Raw genomic sequence first — 16,096 nt, forward strand, 5'->3', positions numbered from 1 at the left:
CAGGAATCTCACTCCATACATGGACAGCTTATTTTTCTCTAGTTTAAGGCACAGATACAAATCTGTGGAGTGTACATTTTACCAAACAGATGGCTAAATCACTGAAGTTACAGAACAGATAAAAAATAAAACATGACTGAAGTCAATTGGAAGCAACTGCAAAAAAACAACAAACGAACAAAGAAATATAAAAGCTAAAATCCCTTGATAACAGATGCCAAATAATGCAATGGAAATTAATAATAAAAATAAACAAATACAATATGATACAAAACAAAAAGACTAGATATAGTTCTCTAAATCAAGACAGAAAGAAACACAACAATCCCACAACTAATCTGATTAATGGGACAAAAATCATAACATAATGTGGCATTTAAACACTTCAGTTGTCCGTGCTCTGCCACCAGCAAGCTAAACGCCTTTCACACATCTCTACATAGCAGTAGTTTATTTTATAGTCTGCAGCAGAATATGTGTGAGAATATTTATACAAATGAATCATTGAACTTTTGAAGTTAATAGCAATGTTCCCACATTATTTCTATTTCAGAATTTCATAGCATTTACATTTTTATACCAAACATGTATTATATGTATTTTCCAACAAACCATGACACAGCAAAGGTTGAAGGGCTATTTTACTGTTTCTTTTTTACACCTGTCCAAACTTAGATCCGCTCTATTTTAGAAAAATCTGGATCCTACATAAAAATACATTTTAAATAACAGTTTCTGATCTGTAATTGTTTGTCTGATTTGTAAAGATTCAGAAACTAGGAAAGTGAATGGTTTGTTTAGAATTTAAACCACAGCGAGTTTATAAACTGTGAAGACACTATCAATAGCCAGTTGTCGGATTAGAGGACATAACTAGTTTCTGTTGAAAATAATACAGACGTAATAAAGATTCTGGAGGCTAATTAAGTATAAATAGTGAAATCTTTAAATGAATTACTGTAATAAGCTGTTTATGTTAAGATATGTAAGTAACATAATGAAACAAGGAACAACGTCTGCAAACTCAAACATCTTCCACACTATTTTCCGGTTTTTTAAATATTACATCAAATCAAATATATTTCCAGAGCTTTTCAAGACTTAAAAGGACTCCTACTATAAAATAAAAAAGACAAATTTGGGAGGCAGAAACCGCTCATAAAGCTTTAATCCAGGAGTCACTGGACGCCCTGAGCTGGTCCGACTTGCCGGTCTGTATGATCAAAGATGACGCATGCCGCTTACGTCACGATGAGGTCACACAGCAGGTGGAGAAATCGCGAGAGGACACAGATGATGCTCAGTCCTCTAAAAGCAGGAATAATAATAATAAACACAGAACATCTGATGAACAGACGCCCTTCAGGTTTCAAACTCATTCCTGCTGTATAATAGGAAGACAGTCGGCGAATGTGATGAAGCAGACTCTCAGCATCCTCCTCCTCCTCAGCCAGAAGTGACTGTGGAGGACCCACGGCCGACAGGGAGGGGTCCTTTCATTCCATGGAGCCCGGCTATGTGCAGGCAGCGATGGCTATGGGAGAAGTGTCGAAGAGAGCGTCGGCTCGAAACGTAGCAGTGGAGAGGAAAAACCTCCTCACTGTCTGCAGGTCAGGCTCGGGTTTTGATTAGATATGCTGTCTGAATCATGAGTGGAGACTTTAAACGCTCATTTTTCTTTAATATTTATTGTGGTAATCGTCTTTTCCTACATACTATCTTTTCTATTTCAAAACCTGGCATCTTGATGACTTTATAATAAATTAAACCAAATATCCAAACTTCAGCGTGATTCGTTTGCATCCACGTTTTGAATGACGGGCCTGAATGAAGCCTGTTTTACAACCTTCTGATAATAAAGTTCGGGAAAAACTAACTGTATGTTTATGTTATGCATTCTGCATAACAAGCTCTTAAGGGAGGAAAGCGGACATATTTGCTGGTTTATGTCTACTGCTAAGGCTTTGATTTTACCAGAGATTCACATATTCGTACTTCAGCTGTTGTTTTATGTTTCATTTGAATTATTATTAGTATTTTTATGTGTACAACATAAGGTTAAAGAGAAGATTAGTTGTCTCGGTGTTGAGGCTCTTAAAGGGAAAGGGCTTGTCTGGGAGGGGGCAAGTCCAAAGTGGATTTTTATTGTCTGATTACAACACCAACATTTAAACATTATAGCATCTCATGCAATTGCTATTTTATGAACTTATAAAATGTCATCAGAGAGGCCTCTAACTGTTGCGATAGGAGGCTGGATGCCATCAATGATCTTCCACATCCCGAGACGACATTTCCAGTCAGAGTTACCGTATGACATAAAAGTAAAGAGGTGTAATAAAGCAAAAAACATGATAGCAGTTTGAATGAAAGCTGCTTTACAAAGCCTTACTTTTCCATTAGGCAGTTATGTCTCAGGCTGCAACTAAATATTATTTTGCTAATTGGTTAATGTTTTGAGTATTTTTTTTTTATTAACTGATTAATAATCGCAAAAGGTGTTTTTTTTTTTGTTTTTTTTTACAGAATTTGAACCATGTGAAGCTAAAACTATGCCACTTGCAAATTGTTTAAACCCTAGTTATGTTTACAAGTGATGCTTCATATTTCTGTTTTCAGTACATGTTTCACACAGGATGTTCACTGGCACTGCACATCCATCCATCCATCCATCCATCCATCCATCCATCCATCAATCCATCCATGTTCTACACCAGTTAAATCCCTCTATCCAGTGAAAACCATCCCTACCTTGTCATTGGAACATATCAGTATACATAAGATACTTGATACTGAGAAGGGAGACCTCCTGTGGTTGCATCATGAGCTTTGTACCCCATTTAGTTTTGTCAGTGTGTGTACGGCAAGTAATTTTCTCATTTATCGGATATCATTTATCAGCTCTCATTTTCTCACACTAGATTGATTCAGATATCATTCTGAGTAGTACCACTTTGTAGTTGTGTGGCTTTTGTCCAGCTAGGTCTTTGCATCATTGCAAAATTATTTGCAGAACTAGTAGAGTAGTTGACATGTAGTTTTTAAAATATGCTGTAATAGTTAGGATTTCCCATGGTATCTGGTTAACATAAAATCTGCCAAATGGTTTAGAAGTGGTCCTTAAATGTGCACAGTGGTTGACTAGTGCACAAACTTAACTGTTTAAAATGTTTCATGCCAGTTGTGATGTTTTCCTAAGGATTTCGTATAACCAAAACATAACCCAAAAAACCCATTAAGCAAAACTAGAAGAGTACCCAGAGGGAGCAGACCTCCACCAAGGCCTCAGCATGTCAGCTGCTGAAAGGGTGAGGAACCATACGGGAATTGTCTGGCAATGAGAAAGAATCTTTCAAAAATATCCAGGACCCAGATGGTGCTACGCATCACCTACAAAATCTGATCACCTGCTCCTTATCTCAATATGCATCTTGTCAAAAAATGTCACCCATCTGATATTTTGCAAACAGACGGACAGGCAAACGCAGAGAAAAATATAACCTCCTTGGCAGAGGTAATAAATCTTATTGTGTGAGCAAAACATTAGTCTTTGCAAAGACACAATTGTTCCGGAGGAAAACTTTACCAAAACTTCACAGTGTGGGGGTCATTATCTACCTCTTAAGACACTTGTGGACAATAATAAAAGCCCAGAGTTACTTTTGCCTCGCCAGTGAAAAAAACTGAATGGAGGTGGAAATTATTTGTTGTCTTCATTCACAGCCTCGTCACAAGCTGTATGACAGCTAAGGATCCGATGTAAGATGATATCCACAGACTTAACACGTAGACTCCAGTCAAATACCCCTTTTTAGAAAGATGTGGACTCATTTTAGATCTCTGCACACAGTTAGACATACAACTACTCCGTCCTGCCATCCCGGCCTGCTTTCCGTACTACTGGGAATGCACTGCTATTGTGCTCACTTTGAGGACAGTCGGCCAGTTATTGTCCAGTCCAGCCTAAATGAGGCATTGTTGTCTTTAGAACAATGGAGGGTGAAGTCGCTTCAGTGTCTACCGTTGTCTTGTATATGTGTACAAACCATTTAAACGGACAGACTCTGTGCTTCAAAGTCATGCATTTATAGACTAACACAGATCAATTTTACTAAAGTTTATTAGATCTTCCTCTGCTGAATGTTATTTGTCTATGTAGTCCCTGTTTATTGAGACCGTATCCCTGCAAGTGAGCTACAAGCATAGTAGGCATTCGTAGATTTGGGGGGAGACATTTTTAGAGAACAAATTCGGGTTAAAATCTTTTTCCAAGCATCAACCATTAAAAGCTACACAGATGTCATAGAAACATTTGAACAGAGCCAGTAAAGCTCTTAAGTAAACGGAGTTGATTGAGCTTCCTGAAAGTCTGCATGACGAGGTTTTCTTCATAGTAAGTGGATGACATCAGGCCTGATTACAGAAAGGAAGATGCATCAACACAGCTCTAACAGTGATGCTCTTAGTAGTAATTCAGTATTAGGACTATAACAATATGGAGTATGATATCATTTCACTAAATCCATTGTATCAATAAACACATTTTTTCCAGCTAGACACAAATGTGCCTTCTAAAAATCAAATAGAAATTAAAATGTTTTGAATGTGAGCACCAAATTGCAATAATCATCGGAATATCATTGTGCAACATCACAAATGATGGCCTATATGCAAAATTGGTAGGACGTTATATCAGGTGTCAAGCATTAGGAATCTGCTTGCCTTTAATATTTTTGGCAGCTGGGATAGACTTTCATTGCCCTTTATGCACACACCTGAAATCCAATTGAAACCAGATGTTTACATAGGCTGTTTAAAAAGAACCATAAACGTTCTGATATTAAATCAGACTAAATGTTGCCTGCTTTAGGTCAGTTAGCTTAAATGTAAGTATAATTAGCTGGAGATTTCTTTTGTAGCGATCATTTTAACTTTTTTCAGATGTTTACATATATTTTCTTAGTACTGGGTGGGATTTTCTTTTGAACTGTTGTACTTTGGTCAGACGTTTTGGGTTTTCCTTCCTCAAGCGTCCCTCTCTCCAGACACCTCCTCCAGCTCCTCCGAGGGGAGCCCAAGGTGTTCCCAGGCCAGCGGAGAGACATAGTCCCTCCAGCGTGTCCTGGGCCGTCCCCTGGGCCTCCTCCTGGTGGGACGTGCCTGGAACACCTCCCGAGGAAGGCGTCCAGGAGGCATCTGGTATAGATGCCCGAGCCACCTCAACTGGCTCCTCTCGATGTGGAGGAGCAGCGGCTCTACTCCGAGCCCCTCCCGGATGGCCGAGCTCCTCACCCTATCTCTAAGGGAGTGCCCGGCCACCCTACGGAGGAAGCTCATTTCAGCCGCTTGTATCCGGGATCTCGTTCTTTCGGTCATGACCCAAAGTTTATGGCCATAGGTGAGGGTAGGAACGTAGACCGACCGGTAAATTGAGAGCTTTGCTTTTCGGCTCTGCTCTCTCTTCACCACAACGGACCGGCACAGCGCCCCCCTTACTGGGGCAGCCGCACCGATCCGTTTGTCAATCTCCCGCTCCATTCTTCCCTCACTCGTGAACAAGACCCCGAGATACTTAAACTCCTCCACTTGAGGCAGGAACTCCCCTCCAACCTGAAGAGGACAAGCCACCCTTTTCCGGTCGAGAACCATGGCCTCGGACTTGGAGGAGCTGATCCTCATCCCAGCCGCTTCGCACTCAGCTGCGAACCGCCACAGCGCATGCTGTAGGTCTTGGCTAGAGGGGGCCAGCAGAACCACGTCATCCGCAAAAAGAAGAGACGAAATCCACTGGTCCCCAAACCAGACCCCCTCCGGCCCTTGGCTGCGTCTAGAAATCCTGTCCATAAAAGTTATGAACAGGACCGGTGACAAAGGACAGCCCTGCCGGAGTCCAACATGCACTGGGAACAGGTCCGACTTAGTGCCGGCAATGCGAACCAAACTCCTGCTCCGCTCATACAGGGACCGGATGGCCCCTAATAAAGGGCCCCCGATTCCATACTCCTGGAGCACCCCCCACAGGGCATCACGAGGGACACAGTCGAATGCTTTCTCCAGAAGAACGTAATAAACACTAATTTCTCTCATTATTCTGTCATTTGGCAACAGTACTGTAGATCTAATTTTGGGAATGCTAACTGACAGAAAAAGGAAATGTTATATTTTTAATACAGTGAATGTAAATATCTGGCTTCAGCTGGAAAGTGATTGTGACGCTGCTATGATTGAAAAGAAAAATTGTAGAAATTGAAAAATGTGTTTGTCACAATTATACGTCACATTGTCATATTTTCCCAATATATTACAATCATATTATGATTATTGTTTGTTAGTCTCATAACTTTCCTGCTGGGAAATGTATTTCCATTTCAACCTTATTCCCGCTTCCTTTTTATTTCTACCACCTGCAGGTTTTCCATTAAGACGCTGTTAGAGAAATACACAGCCGAGCCCATCGATGATTCATCTGAAGAGTTCATTAATTTTGCAGCAGTCCTTGAACACATCCTTAGTCACCGTTTTAAAGGTAAGAAACCAGTGGGTCACACCTCAGCTTTAGGTTAAAGAACAAAAGTTAGACGAAATAAGTAAGATACTGACGATCATTAACTTATTGGGATTCATTGATCTGCATGAGTACAAATTTAACTGGTTTTTGGTTTCTATTGTTTTTGAGTAAATATGATTTAAAATGTTTTTTTTTTCTAGGCTCTAGTAGCTGGTTTGATGGTCAGAGGAGTTATTGGGACTATATCCGCTTGGCATGTGCTAAAGTCCCCAACAGCTGCATCAGCAGCATTGAGAGCATGGAAAACATCAACACATCTCGAGCAAAGGTGAGCCACATAGTCATAAAAACCTAGCTGTTTTTTATTCCTATTCCTTTATTCCTATATAACAAGGCATAGACCTTATTAACATTTGAGAATATTTTTCAGGGTCGAGCCTGGATGAGAGTTGCCCTCATGGAGAAGAGGTTGTCTGAGTACATCGCTACTGCTTTACGCGACAGCAGGACAACCAGGTCAGAAACTCCAACACACCCACTCTGACAACAGTATTACACTCCGCCCTAGATGAATATGTTCCTTCATAGCTGTTCTTGTTTTTGTGCTTCAGGAGGTTCTATTCAGAAGGAGCCATAATGCTAAGAGAAGAGTCCACAGTGCTAACTGGGATGCTCATAGGTCTGGGAGCCATAGATTTTAGGTAAGAGGGGGGCTTAACCTTTGCACTGAGAGGATTGTTTTTAGTTAGGTAATTTATGGTCTTAATATCGGATGGTTTCCTTCCCACAGTTTCTGCCTCAAAGGAGAGTCCCTGGATGGGAAATCTCCAGCAGTGATTGACTACACTCCATATTTGAAATTTACACAAAGGTAACCACGGTAATACAGCAGATAAAATTGTTTTGAAAAGGCACAGGGAATGTTTAATGTTTCGACACTTCAGAAACCCACTTTAAGCATTAGGCAATCCAGGATTCCCACACAGGCTGGGAATGTCTGGAATTAATATTTTCCAGAAAATACTAATATAAAACAACATAAAGCATTCGATCCATCCATCCATCCAATGGTGTGTCTATCATCCATCCATCCATCCAATGGTGTGTCTATCATCCATCCATCCATCCAATGGTGTGTCTATCAGCCATCCTTCCATCCTTCCATCCATCCACCCATCCATCCATCCATCCATCCATCCATCCATCCAATGGTGTGTCTATCAGCCATCCATCCATCCATCCTTCCTTCCTTCCATTCATCCATCCATCCAATGGTGTGTCTATCATCCATCCATCCATCCATCCATCCATCCAATGGTGTGTCTATCAGCCATCCATCCATCCATCCTTCCTTCCATCCTTCCTTCCTTCCATCCATCCATCCATCCATCCATCCATCCATCCATCCATCCTTCCTTCCATCCTTCCTTCCTTCCATCCATCCTTCCTTCCATCCATCCATCCATCCATCCATCTATCCATCCTTCCATCCTTCCTTCCTTCCATCCATCCATCCTTCCTTCCATCCATTCATCCATCCATCCATTCAACTGTGTGTCTCAAAAGGATAATGAACACCAAGGAAAATCTGGACTTTTTACATGAGAATGTGTAGGAACCTTGTCTAGAGTTAATAAACAGTGGCTGCTTTCTGTTCAGCTATGAACACTTGAGTGATGATGACGATGATGATCGACGGAGTGTTGACAGCAGCACCAGTGATGACAGTGTCCCTGAACACCCTTACGTCCCCCTGGTTACTGATGATGAGAGCTGGACCACAAAGTGCCGCAAAATGGAGCAGAGGTTCAAGATCGTCAACGCCCAGAAGGTGTTCAGACATTTATCTGTGCTTGATCACAAATGTGACCTTTTAAAGCACTTTACAATGTATGCGCCGGTGTACTTTTTGCAACAACAAACAAATATTTGTAAATGCATTGTCAGGGGTACCTGGAGGAGCTTGTGCGCTTGCGTGAGTCCCAGTTGAAGAATACAGAGACAGAGAACAAAAAGCTGAAGGCCCAGCTGGAGGAAGCAAAGAGCCAGAGCCAACAGGAAAAAAATGATCTGGAGGCTGTTATCCTGGAGCTTCAGGAACAAATGTGAGTGTGTTAAACATAAGCTCTTAATCAAGTTTCGACCATGTTTTTCATGGCAGAATACATAAGAACTGTAGCTCCTCATGTAGCTTTGTTTAAGAGAGTTAATGTTGTTTTTTTCCATTGTAGTTTCTGGAAGAAAAAAACCCATTATATTTACCATATGTTTTACCCACGCGTGCATTAGGACAAGCTTGATTCCATGTGATTCAAACCACCTGGCCAAAGACCTGTCGATCCCCCTCATCAACCAGTGGCCGACCCTCGAGCCGTACAACATCCAAGACGACATTAAGCTGTTCCGCAGGTTTGACTGACTGCCTCGTGGTGAAACTCGACCTAAATACAACAATGTGAATTCATTGCTTTTTATGAACAACAATCTTTCTTTCACTGAGATTTGAAAACCCTGTAATTGGACACAATATAATGAAATGTGCACAGTAAACAATATTAGTTAAACCTTAAATAATGCAAAACTCACGTTAGCCTGTTTATAATCAACAGCGGAAAAAATCTATATTTATAATATAGCTTCGTTTGGTTAAAAATACATCATATAATTGTCCATCATAGAGAATCAGATTTATTTTTAATGCTTGCACTGACAACTGAATGTTTGGTACATTCAGTACCAAACATTTATAGTTTAAAAATTAGTTTAGGTAAAAAGTTCTAGTTTGTTGTCATTCATTCATATTTTTCAAAAATAACTTTCTATTTATTGTTATGGTTTTTTGTTGATACTATAGTGTCCCCCACAATTATTGGGACCTCTGGTAACAATGTGCAAAAAAGCTAAAAATTAAACCCCAAATCAACTTTTTTTGCAGATAAACTGTTTAAACTGGGTGCTATCTTTTTTAATTCAATGTCAACTTGTTTAATTTTGCAATATTTGTCCTAAAACTGTCTTAGTGCTGCCCTCTTTGGGTTGAAAGGTGGTTACTGCAGTTGAATTTTACTATTGGTTTAAACGGTACATCTTGGTACATGTCTACATCACTGTCTCCATGTTCAGGAATAAACCCATCTCACTCAGACACACGCCCCTTAGCGAGTCAGGTGTTGGAATTGCTTCTCCACTGACTTGGCAGCGCCAGCTTTGAGGACATTGGCGAGTCAGTGTCTTGAGACAGCGGCTCCAACTGCTAAGGGTCAGGCCCGCTGGGCTCCATAAAGCTTCCCTCAACCTCCGATGATGAGAGGAGTGAAAACTCCTTCGCTTTTAACGATCTGCCCACGGCGAAACTACCAGCTTCGCTCACTCCCGCTTAACCCCCTCCGCTCATCCTCACAATTGGCACCGCCCACTTTGGGGGCATTTTTCCAAATTTCTCTGGGGGCAGTTATTCTTTTACATGGGGTTGAGTTCCAATTTAAAATTACTGTTTATTCCAGTAGCATACTTAAATGGCATGTTCTCTTGTCTTTCTTATATTGAAGAATGGCTAAGAAAAATTGATATTTTTGTCACATTCACTTTTTAAATGTTTTCTCCCTTTCTTTTTCTGTTTTTATTTTCTCTTGTTTTTATTTTTGTCATGTTTTTTATGTTCCAGGGAAACAGGAAGTCATAAATGATGATTTAAACATTTCTAGACCCTTTGATCAGAACACTACATTGAGAAGGACTTGTATTATAGGAGTTGTTAGAGGTGGCATCATTTTACAAGGGTTTTTTTTTCTCCACTGGAACTGATTAATATACTCAAATTAAAGGTTGTATTTTTTTTTTATTTTTTGTTTTGAGATTCTGCTGTTTTAATTACACATGATTTTTACTCCCTTTTTATACATCATTACCAAGGGTGCCTTTAAATGTAGAGGGTTCACTCATTTTTTTAAATGAAATCTACTGGCACATGCTGAAAACAGAAACAGAACACACTGCGAACAGGATTATTGAGTGCTTTCAATTTGTCAGTCAATTAATTCAAATGAATGTGATTTTAGGCCTGCCTTGAGGCCTGCTGCTGAATGTCATCCTCTCTTGTCCTCTTGCTGACCTGTAGGAGGAGTTTCCCGAGCACAGAGCTACTGTCAGTGGAGGTCAGCCTGGATTCGGACTACCAAAGGATCGAGGGCAAACAGAATGGAGGAGCCTGGTGCACAGGTGACGCTTCAGCCACACTGGCAGCACCTCAACTGTTTACTTTTGAAACTGTAAATGGATAATTACCCTAAAGATTTGAAATGGCTGTTTTTGTGCCTCATAACCTTCTAGCAAAGGACTACACCCCCTCCATGATGGGCCTGTGTGGGTCTTTGGCTTCTCTTCCAAGCTCGAAATCTCTGGCTAGTCTCAAATCAAGTGAGTGCCTGGTCAACATCAGCACCGAGAACAGCCCTGCTCTCTCTCCCAGCTAGGGGGCGCCAACGACTCACTGTAAAAGCAGACAATTTGACTTTAAAACAAAGTGACTGTTCCCAACTGATGTGTATTTTCATGAGATCCTTTAACTTTACACTCTGAGCCTGTCTCTCTCTTGAATTGAACTCATGTGACGGAGGACCCTGCCTGTCCTGGACTTTCCTATATTGATGCAGAAACAGCTGCTGTACTGCATCTGTCTTCAGCTCCTCTGTATTTGAGAGCTGGTTTACGCTTCACCTCTCTTACATCACAACGCTACATTCTGTGCAGATAAAGTCCCACATCACCATCAGTCATCACCGCACAATCCTTGTGTTTGTGTCCAGTGAGTCTGTGTCTTTACCAGTCTGTCTGTGCGTTCTCTCTGTTGCCTAACACAGGCTGACTGGCTCAGCTTTTGTAACATTTTAGGATATATAAGCAGCATTTTACCATAGTAAGGTACACTATCATAAGAGATTAGAGCAAGGTTAGGCTTTTTTATAATGTGCCAAGTGGTGTATGGTGAAGATTATTTAAAATTTAACAGAGAAGGTGCATAATATTCTGGAAATGACAGTTTAGGCCATGTTCAGTCAGTCTCCAGGTTAGATGCTGATTTTAGGAGGTGATGGGACACTTGAGGCTGCCTCAGTATCACCACTTTGTAAGGACAGACATAAAACCTATCGCATACAAAGGCAAAGAGCTTTGGGACTATGAAGGTTGAATGTTTTCATTGTGTTATTCTAGCCACTTGGTAAAATGGTTTGAGTAGATGAGAACTAGTGAATCTGTCACATCTCTGTCTATATGTGTGTCTTTGTTTTCCTCGTAGTTGTCTTTGTTTAATTTCCAGACTAGTTTCATGATGTACGGCGCCCTCCATTCTGATTGGCAAGCCCTGGTAAAGACGTTTAAAATAAGGTCAAAATAAATTTGTCTTTCACTGCAGTAGCATCATCCATAATCCATGGTCTTTATATGCTTGCGCACACACTCATACCTAAGGACAATTTAGAGTAACCAATTGAAGCATATTCGCCAATGAATTTTCGCCAAATATTAGAAAAATCTAACTTTTCATCTGGGTATACTGGTTCAAAGGTAATTCGCAAAGTCTTATTCCTGCCATTAATAAGTTGTACAACAAACAAACAACAAACAGAGACCATGTAGCCTTCACTTGTACCAATTCACAAAGTTGAAACATACACAGAGAGGGATCTTTGATCATTCCTGTTTGCACAATCTCTCTACATCCTCCAGAGTCTTTGGTCAACTCTTATGCACTCTTCTGTTCAACCACAGGTTTTCTATAGGATTTGGGTCTAGGGGCTGAGAAGAAGGTTCATATTTAATGAGCCCTTTCTCTGTTCAGTTGCACATATGTTTTGAATTCAATTCAATTCAGTTTTATTTATATAGCACCAATTCACAACACATGTTGTCTCAAGGCACTTCACAACAGTCAGCTTCATACATTCCAATTAGTCCTAACCATTGAACAGTGCAGTCAGATTCAGTTACTTATTCAAATTGGATAAAATGTTTTTCTATCTGAGGAAACCCAGCAGATTGCATCCAGTCAGTGACTTGCAGCATTCACTCCTCCCGGATGAGCATGTAGAGACAGTGGACAGTCACTGGTGTTGACTTTGCAGCAATCCCTCAAACTGAGCATGCATGTAGCGACAGTGAAGAGGAAAAACTCCCTTTTAACAGGAAGGGGTTTGAGAGAACAGAGCAGAGACACAAAGAGAACAAAGAAGCACTGATCCAGAAGTACTTTCTATGGGAAGGAAAAGTAAATGTTAATGGATGTAGCTCCTTTAGTCGTTTCACCTAGAAAGAAAGAACAGATAAACTCTGAGCCAGTTTTCAAGGTTAGAGTCTGAAAGAGAGCACATAGAGTTAGTTACAGTAAAAGCTCAGTCAGTAGCCATGTCTAGGAGAGAAAAAGGGTTAAACACTAAAAGACAGGGCTATGTGGAGCATCAGTAGAAGGTGAGCATTAAGTTGTTGCCAGCAGAAGCTCGGACGATGCCCCCCTCCAGAAAGGTGTCACAGGTAGACACAGTCAGGCCAGGTGTAGCTTCTAGGAAGAGAAAAGAGAGAGAACAATGTTAAAAGCTGAAATAACAGCAAATAATGCAAAATTGGAGAGTAGTGTGAGAATGTAGTGAAGAGGGTGAAAGTGGTCGTTATGTCCTCCAGCAGCCTAAGCCTATAGCAGCATAACTACACAGATAGTTTCAGTTCAGATTATTTAGTTAAACGGCGCTTATTTACAACAATGTCGTTTCAAGGCACCGCACAAAGGGTCCCACTGATGGTCATTGTTATACTAAAAACCACAAGGATTGGGATCCCTTCCTCTGTCAGACTGATTATAACCATTGGAAACGAGAAGGGGTCATACAGGTAGCAGAAATGCAACCTCAACCATAACTGAGCTGGTTTAGGCTAAACCTGAATCCCCCTTACTACATCCAACAGGGAGGGAGGAAGGCTCCCTCCCTGGTAAACTAAGCCACTCTAACTATAAGCTTTATCAAAAAGGAAAGTTTTAAGCCTAGCCTTAAAAGTAGACATCATAATTCAGCTAAAAGATCAAATTTTCAGTGTGCTAGTATTTCAAACAGTTCATCCGAGCAAGATTCCCAGGCCCATTGCATCACAGAGCCTCCACCATGCTTAATCGTGGGTTTGAGTTGCTTTTCTACATAGTACCTGGAGTGTTTTATTTTTTTTTAAACTAAATCTTTGGCTCATCTGACCAAAGCAAATGGTTCCAATTAGTGTTATCCAAACTCCACATGTTCATGTTAGTGATGATTAGACAGAAAAGGCTTTTTTCCTGGCAGGCTTACCTAACAAACCATTTGGCATGTATAAAGTGTCTGCTGGTTGTCATGGAGACTAATTGACCCCAAAATGGCAATCTTTGCTGCAGTTCTCTGTCAGTTTTAAGGATTTTTTTACCCCCTTACCATCCTGCTCACTATGCATGGTGGCAAGATAAATATTGGTCCGTTATTATCACAGTTCCAGTGGTTTTAAAGAAAATGAGCCTCTGTTGCATAACATTGTACCCCAGAATGTAATGTAATATTTTCCCTACTGAATAATTGTACTCAGATTAAAGATTATTTTTCCAATCTTTCCAGTTTTAGATTATGCTGCTCCAATCAAAGATGGATTTATTTTAACGTTTTTATACATCTTTAACATTTGTTGCAGTAAAAATGGAGGATGCTGATTTTTCTTGCGTCAACATTACAATCTAATGCATTGTGGCTGAAAGCTGGAAATTATTGCGTTACTTAAAACTGCAATAAAACTGCCTTTTTTTGGAAACAGTAATTGCTGGTGTGAACATGTTATTTCCCAAGTTAAGCACTCCAGTGTCATTTAGTTTTACATCTCTCAGTTATGGGGATATTTCTAAAGCTGTTGGATGGATTGGAGACAAATGTATAGCCATCGATAAAAATGATAAACACTAAGTGCTTTGCCAGTTTCAGCATTCTCAGCATTTGTTGGATAATGTTACAAAAATAGCGTAAAAAATTAAAAAACATCTCTTAAGTTAGTCTCATTCTTCCAAATGCTCATTTGTGAGGTCAGACACTGATGTTGGATGAGAAGGCCTGGCTCACAGTCTCTACTCTGATTCATCCCAAAGGTGTTCTATCAGGCTGAAGTCAGGAATCTATGCAAGCTATCCATGTTCTTCCACAACACACAGTCACGATTTATCAGGATGAGACCATTCCCAAACTGCTCCCACAAAGTTGGTAGCAGTGAATTATGCAAAATGTTTTGCTATACTGAAGCATAAAATACCCATTGACTGGAACCAACAGGAAGAACCCAACTCCTACAAGACATCTGCAGCAAACTTTACATTGAACACAGTGCAAATACCACTCTCCTTTTATCTGCCAAACCCAAACTCATCCATTGGATTGGCCGACAGAGAAGCGTGATTCGTCACTTCGTCACACATCTCATATGCTCTGGAATTCAGTTGTGACGTGCTGTAAACCGCTGCAACAGAAATTCTGCAATGCGCCTGGTGATTTAAGGCTTAGATGCAGTTGGTCGGCCATGGAAGCTCATTGCATGAAGCTCTCTGTTCTTGAGCTAATCTGCAGGCCACCTGACGTTTGGAGGTCTGTGCCCATAGATTCTGCAGAAGGTCGGTGACCTCTGCGCACTCTGCACCTCAGCATACGCTGACCCTGCTCTGTGATCTTAAGTGCCCTACTACTTAATGGGTGAGTTGCTATCTATCCCAAACCATTCCACTTTGCTTTACTGCCTCTAACAGGTGACCGGGGAACATTTAGTAGTGAAGAACTTTCACGACTTGAGTCATTGCACAAATGGTTGTATGGATTGGATGCCACTTGTGCAATAAGTCTACATTCATTCTTTCACAAATGTTAACCGAAGCAGTGTGCTTGCCTAGGTGCTAGATTTCATTTACCTGAGGACCTCAGTGATGGCAACACCTGAATTCAATGATTTGGATGGGTGAGTGATCCACTAAGATGTTGCGACCCCCAGAATGACTATAATATGTTTTTAAATGTTCATTTTGACTAAAAATCTTAACTCTTAAGATGACGCCAGTTGCTAACCTAGATTACACTAAATACTCTAGGGCTCATTAGTATCTTAATTACAAGTTTCTTTTATATTAAACTTCCTTTTCACAGCACTGACATAGTTTACTGTTGATTTAACGCCAGAAGAAACTCACATGCTGGGGTTTGGTGTGAAGCTACACCACAGAATCTGCTGATATCAGTGTCATTTACTGTAAAACTAAGAAACCCACCAAGCCCCCCTCCCCCCGCACCATTTTGTTTTCACGGCTTCCTTTGCAAGCTAACTTTGTCTTGCATGACATCTTCTCTCCTCAAATGAGCTTAAAATAGTTCACATGAGGTTATAGGTTAGACTCATTTATTCATTACCTCAGACAAATAGAGCTAAGCAAACATTAGCTGGTGGTCTTTTGGTAAATGTTAGAAATGCTTTATGTATGGCATGTATTACTGATTGACATTTTGTCCAATTAGCTCCCTGGCTGTAAACAAATGGATGCCAGTGGGTTTG

General features: G+C 40.6%; 1 protein-coding gene across 1 annotated transcript; it reads left to right on the top strand.

Moving 5' to 3' along the window:
• Positions 1-1,257: 1,257 nt before the first annotated feature.
• rundc3ab (RUN domain containing 3Ab) lies at positions 1,258-11,936 on the top strand. Its single transcript, XM_047377393.1, has 11 exons — positions 1,258-1,610; positions 6,411-6,526; positions 6,709-6,836; positions 6,939-7,024; positions 7,120-7,209; positions 7,299-7,379; positions 8,168-8,339; positions 8,456-8,613; positions 8,798-8,917; positions 10,626-10,726; positions 10,838-11,936. The coding sequence occupies exons 1-11, from the start codon at positions 1,504-1,506 to the stop codon at positions 10,978-10,980; spliced, it is 1,302 nt and encodes a 433-aa protein (XP_047233349.1). The 5' UTR covers positions 1,258-1,503; the 3' UTR covers positions 10,981-11,936.
• The last annotated feature ends 4,160 nt before the right edge of the window (positions 11,937-16,096 follow it).

This window comes from Girardinichthys multiradiatus, chromosome 10 (assembly GCF_021462225.1).
Source record: "Girardinichthys multiradiatus isolate DD_20200921_A chromosome 10, DD_fGirMul_XY1, whole genome shotgun sequence".
NCBI classification, from domain to species: domain Eukaryota; kingdom Metazoa; phylum Chordata; class Actinopteri; order Cyprinodontiformes; family Goodeidae; genus Girardinichthys; species Girardinichthys multiradiatus.

What these genes read in the sequence shown, in the direction of transcription:
- rundc3ab (XM_047377393.1), top strand. Translation starts at nt 1,504, where the DNA reads ATGGAGCCCGGCTATGTGCAGGCAGCGATGGCTATGGGAGAAGTGTCG. An exon ending in AACCTCCTCACTGTCTGCAG is followed by an intron (nt 1,611 to 6,410) that starts GTCAGGCTCGGG and finishes TACCACCTGCAG; the next exon opens with GTTTTCCATTAAGACGCTGT. An exon ending in CTGGGAGCCATAGATTTTAG is followed by an intron (nt 7,210 to 7,298) that starts GTAAGAGGGGGG and finishes TCCTTCCCACAG; the next exon opens with TTTCTGCCTCAAAGGAGAGT.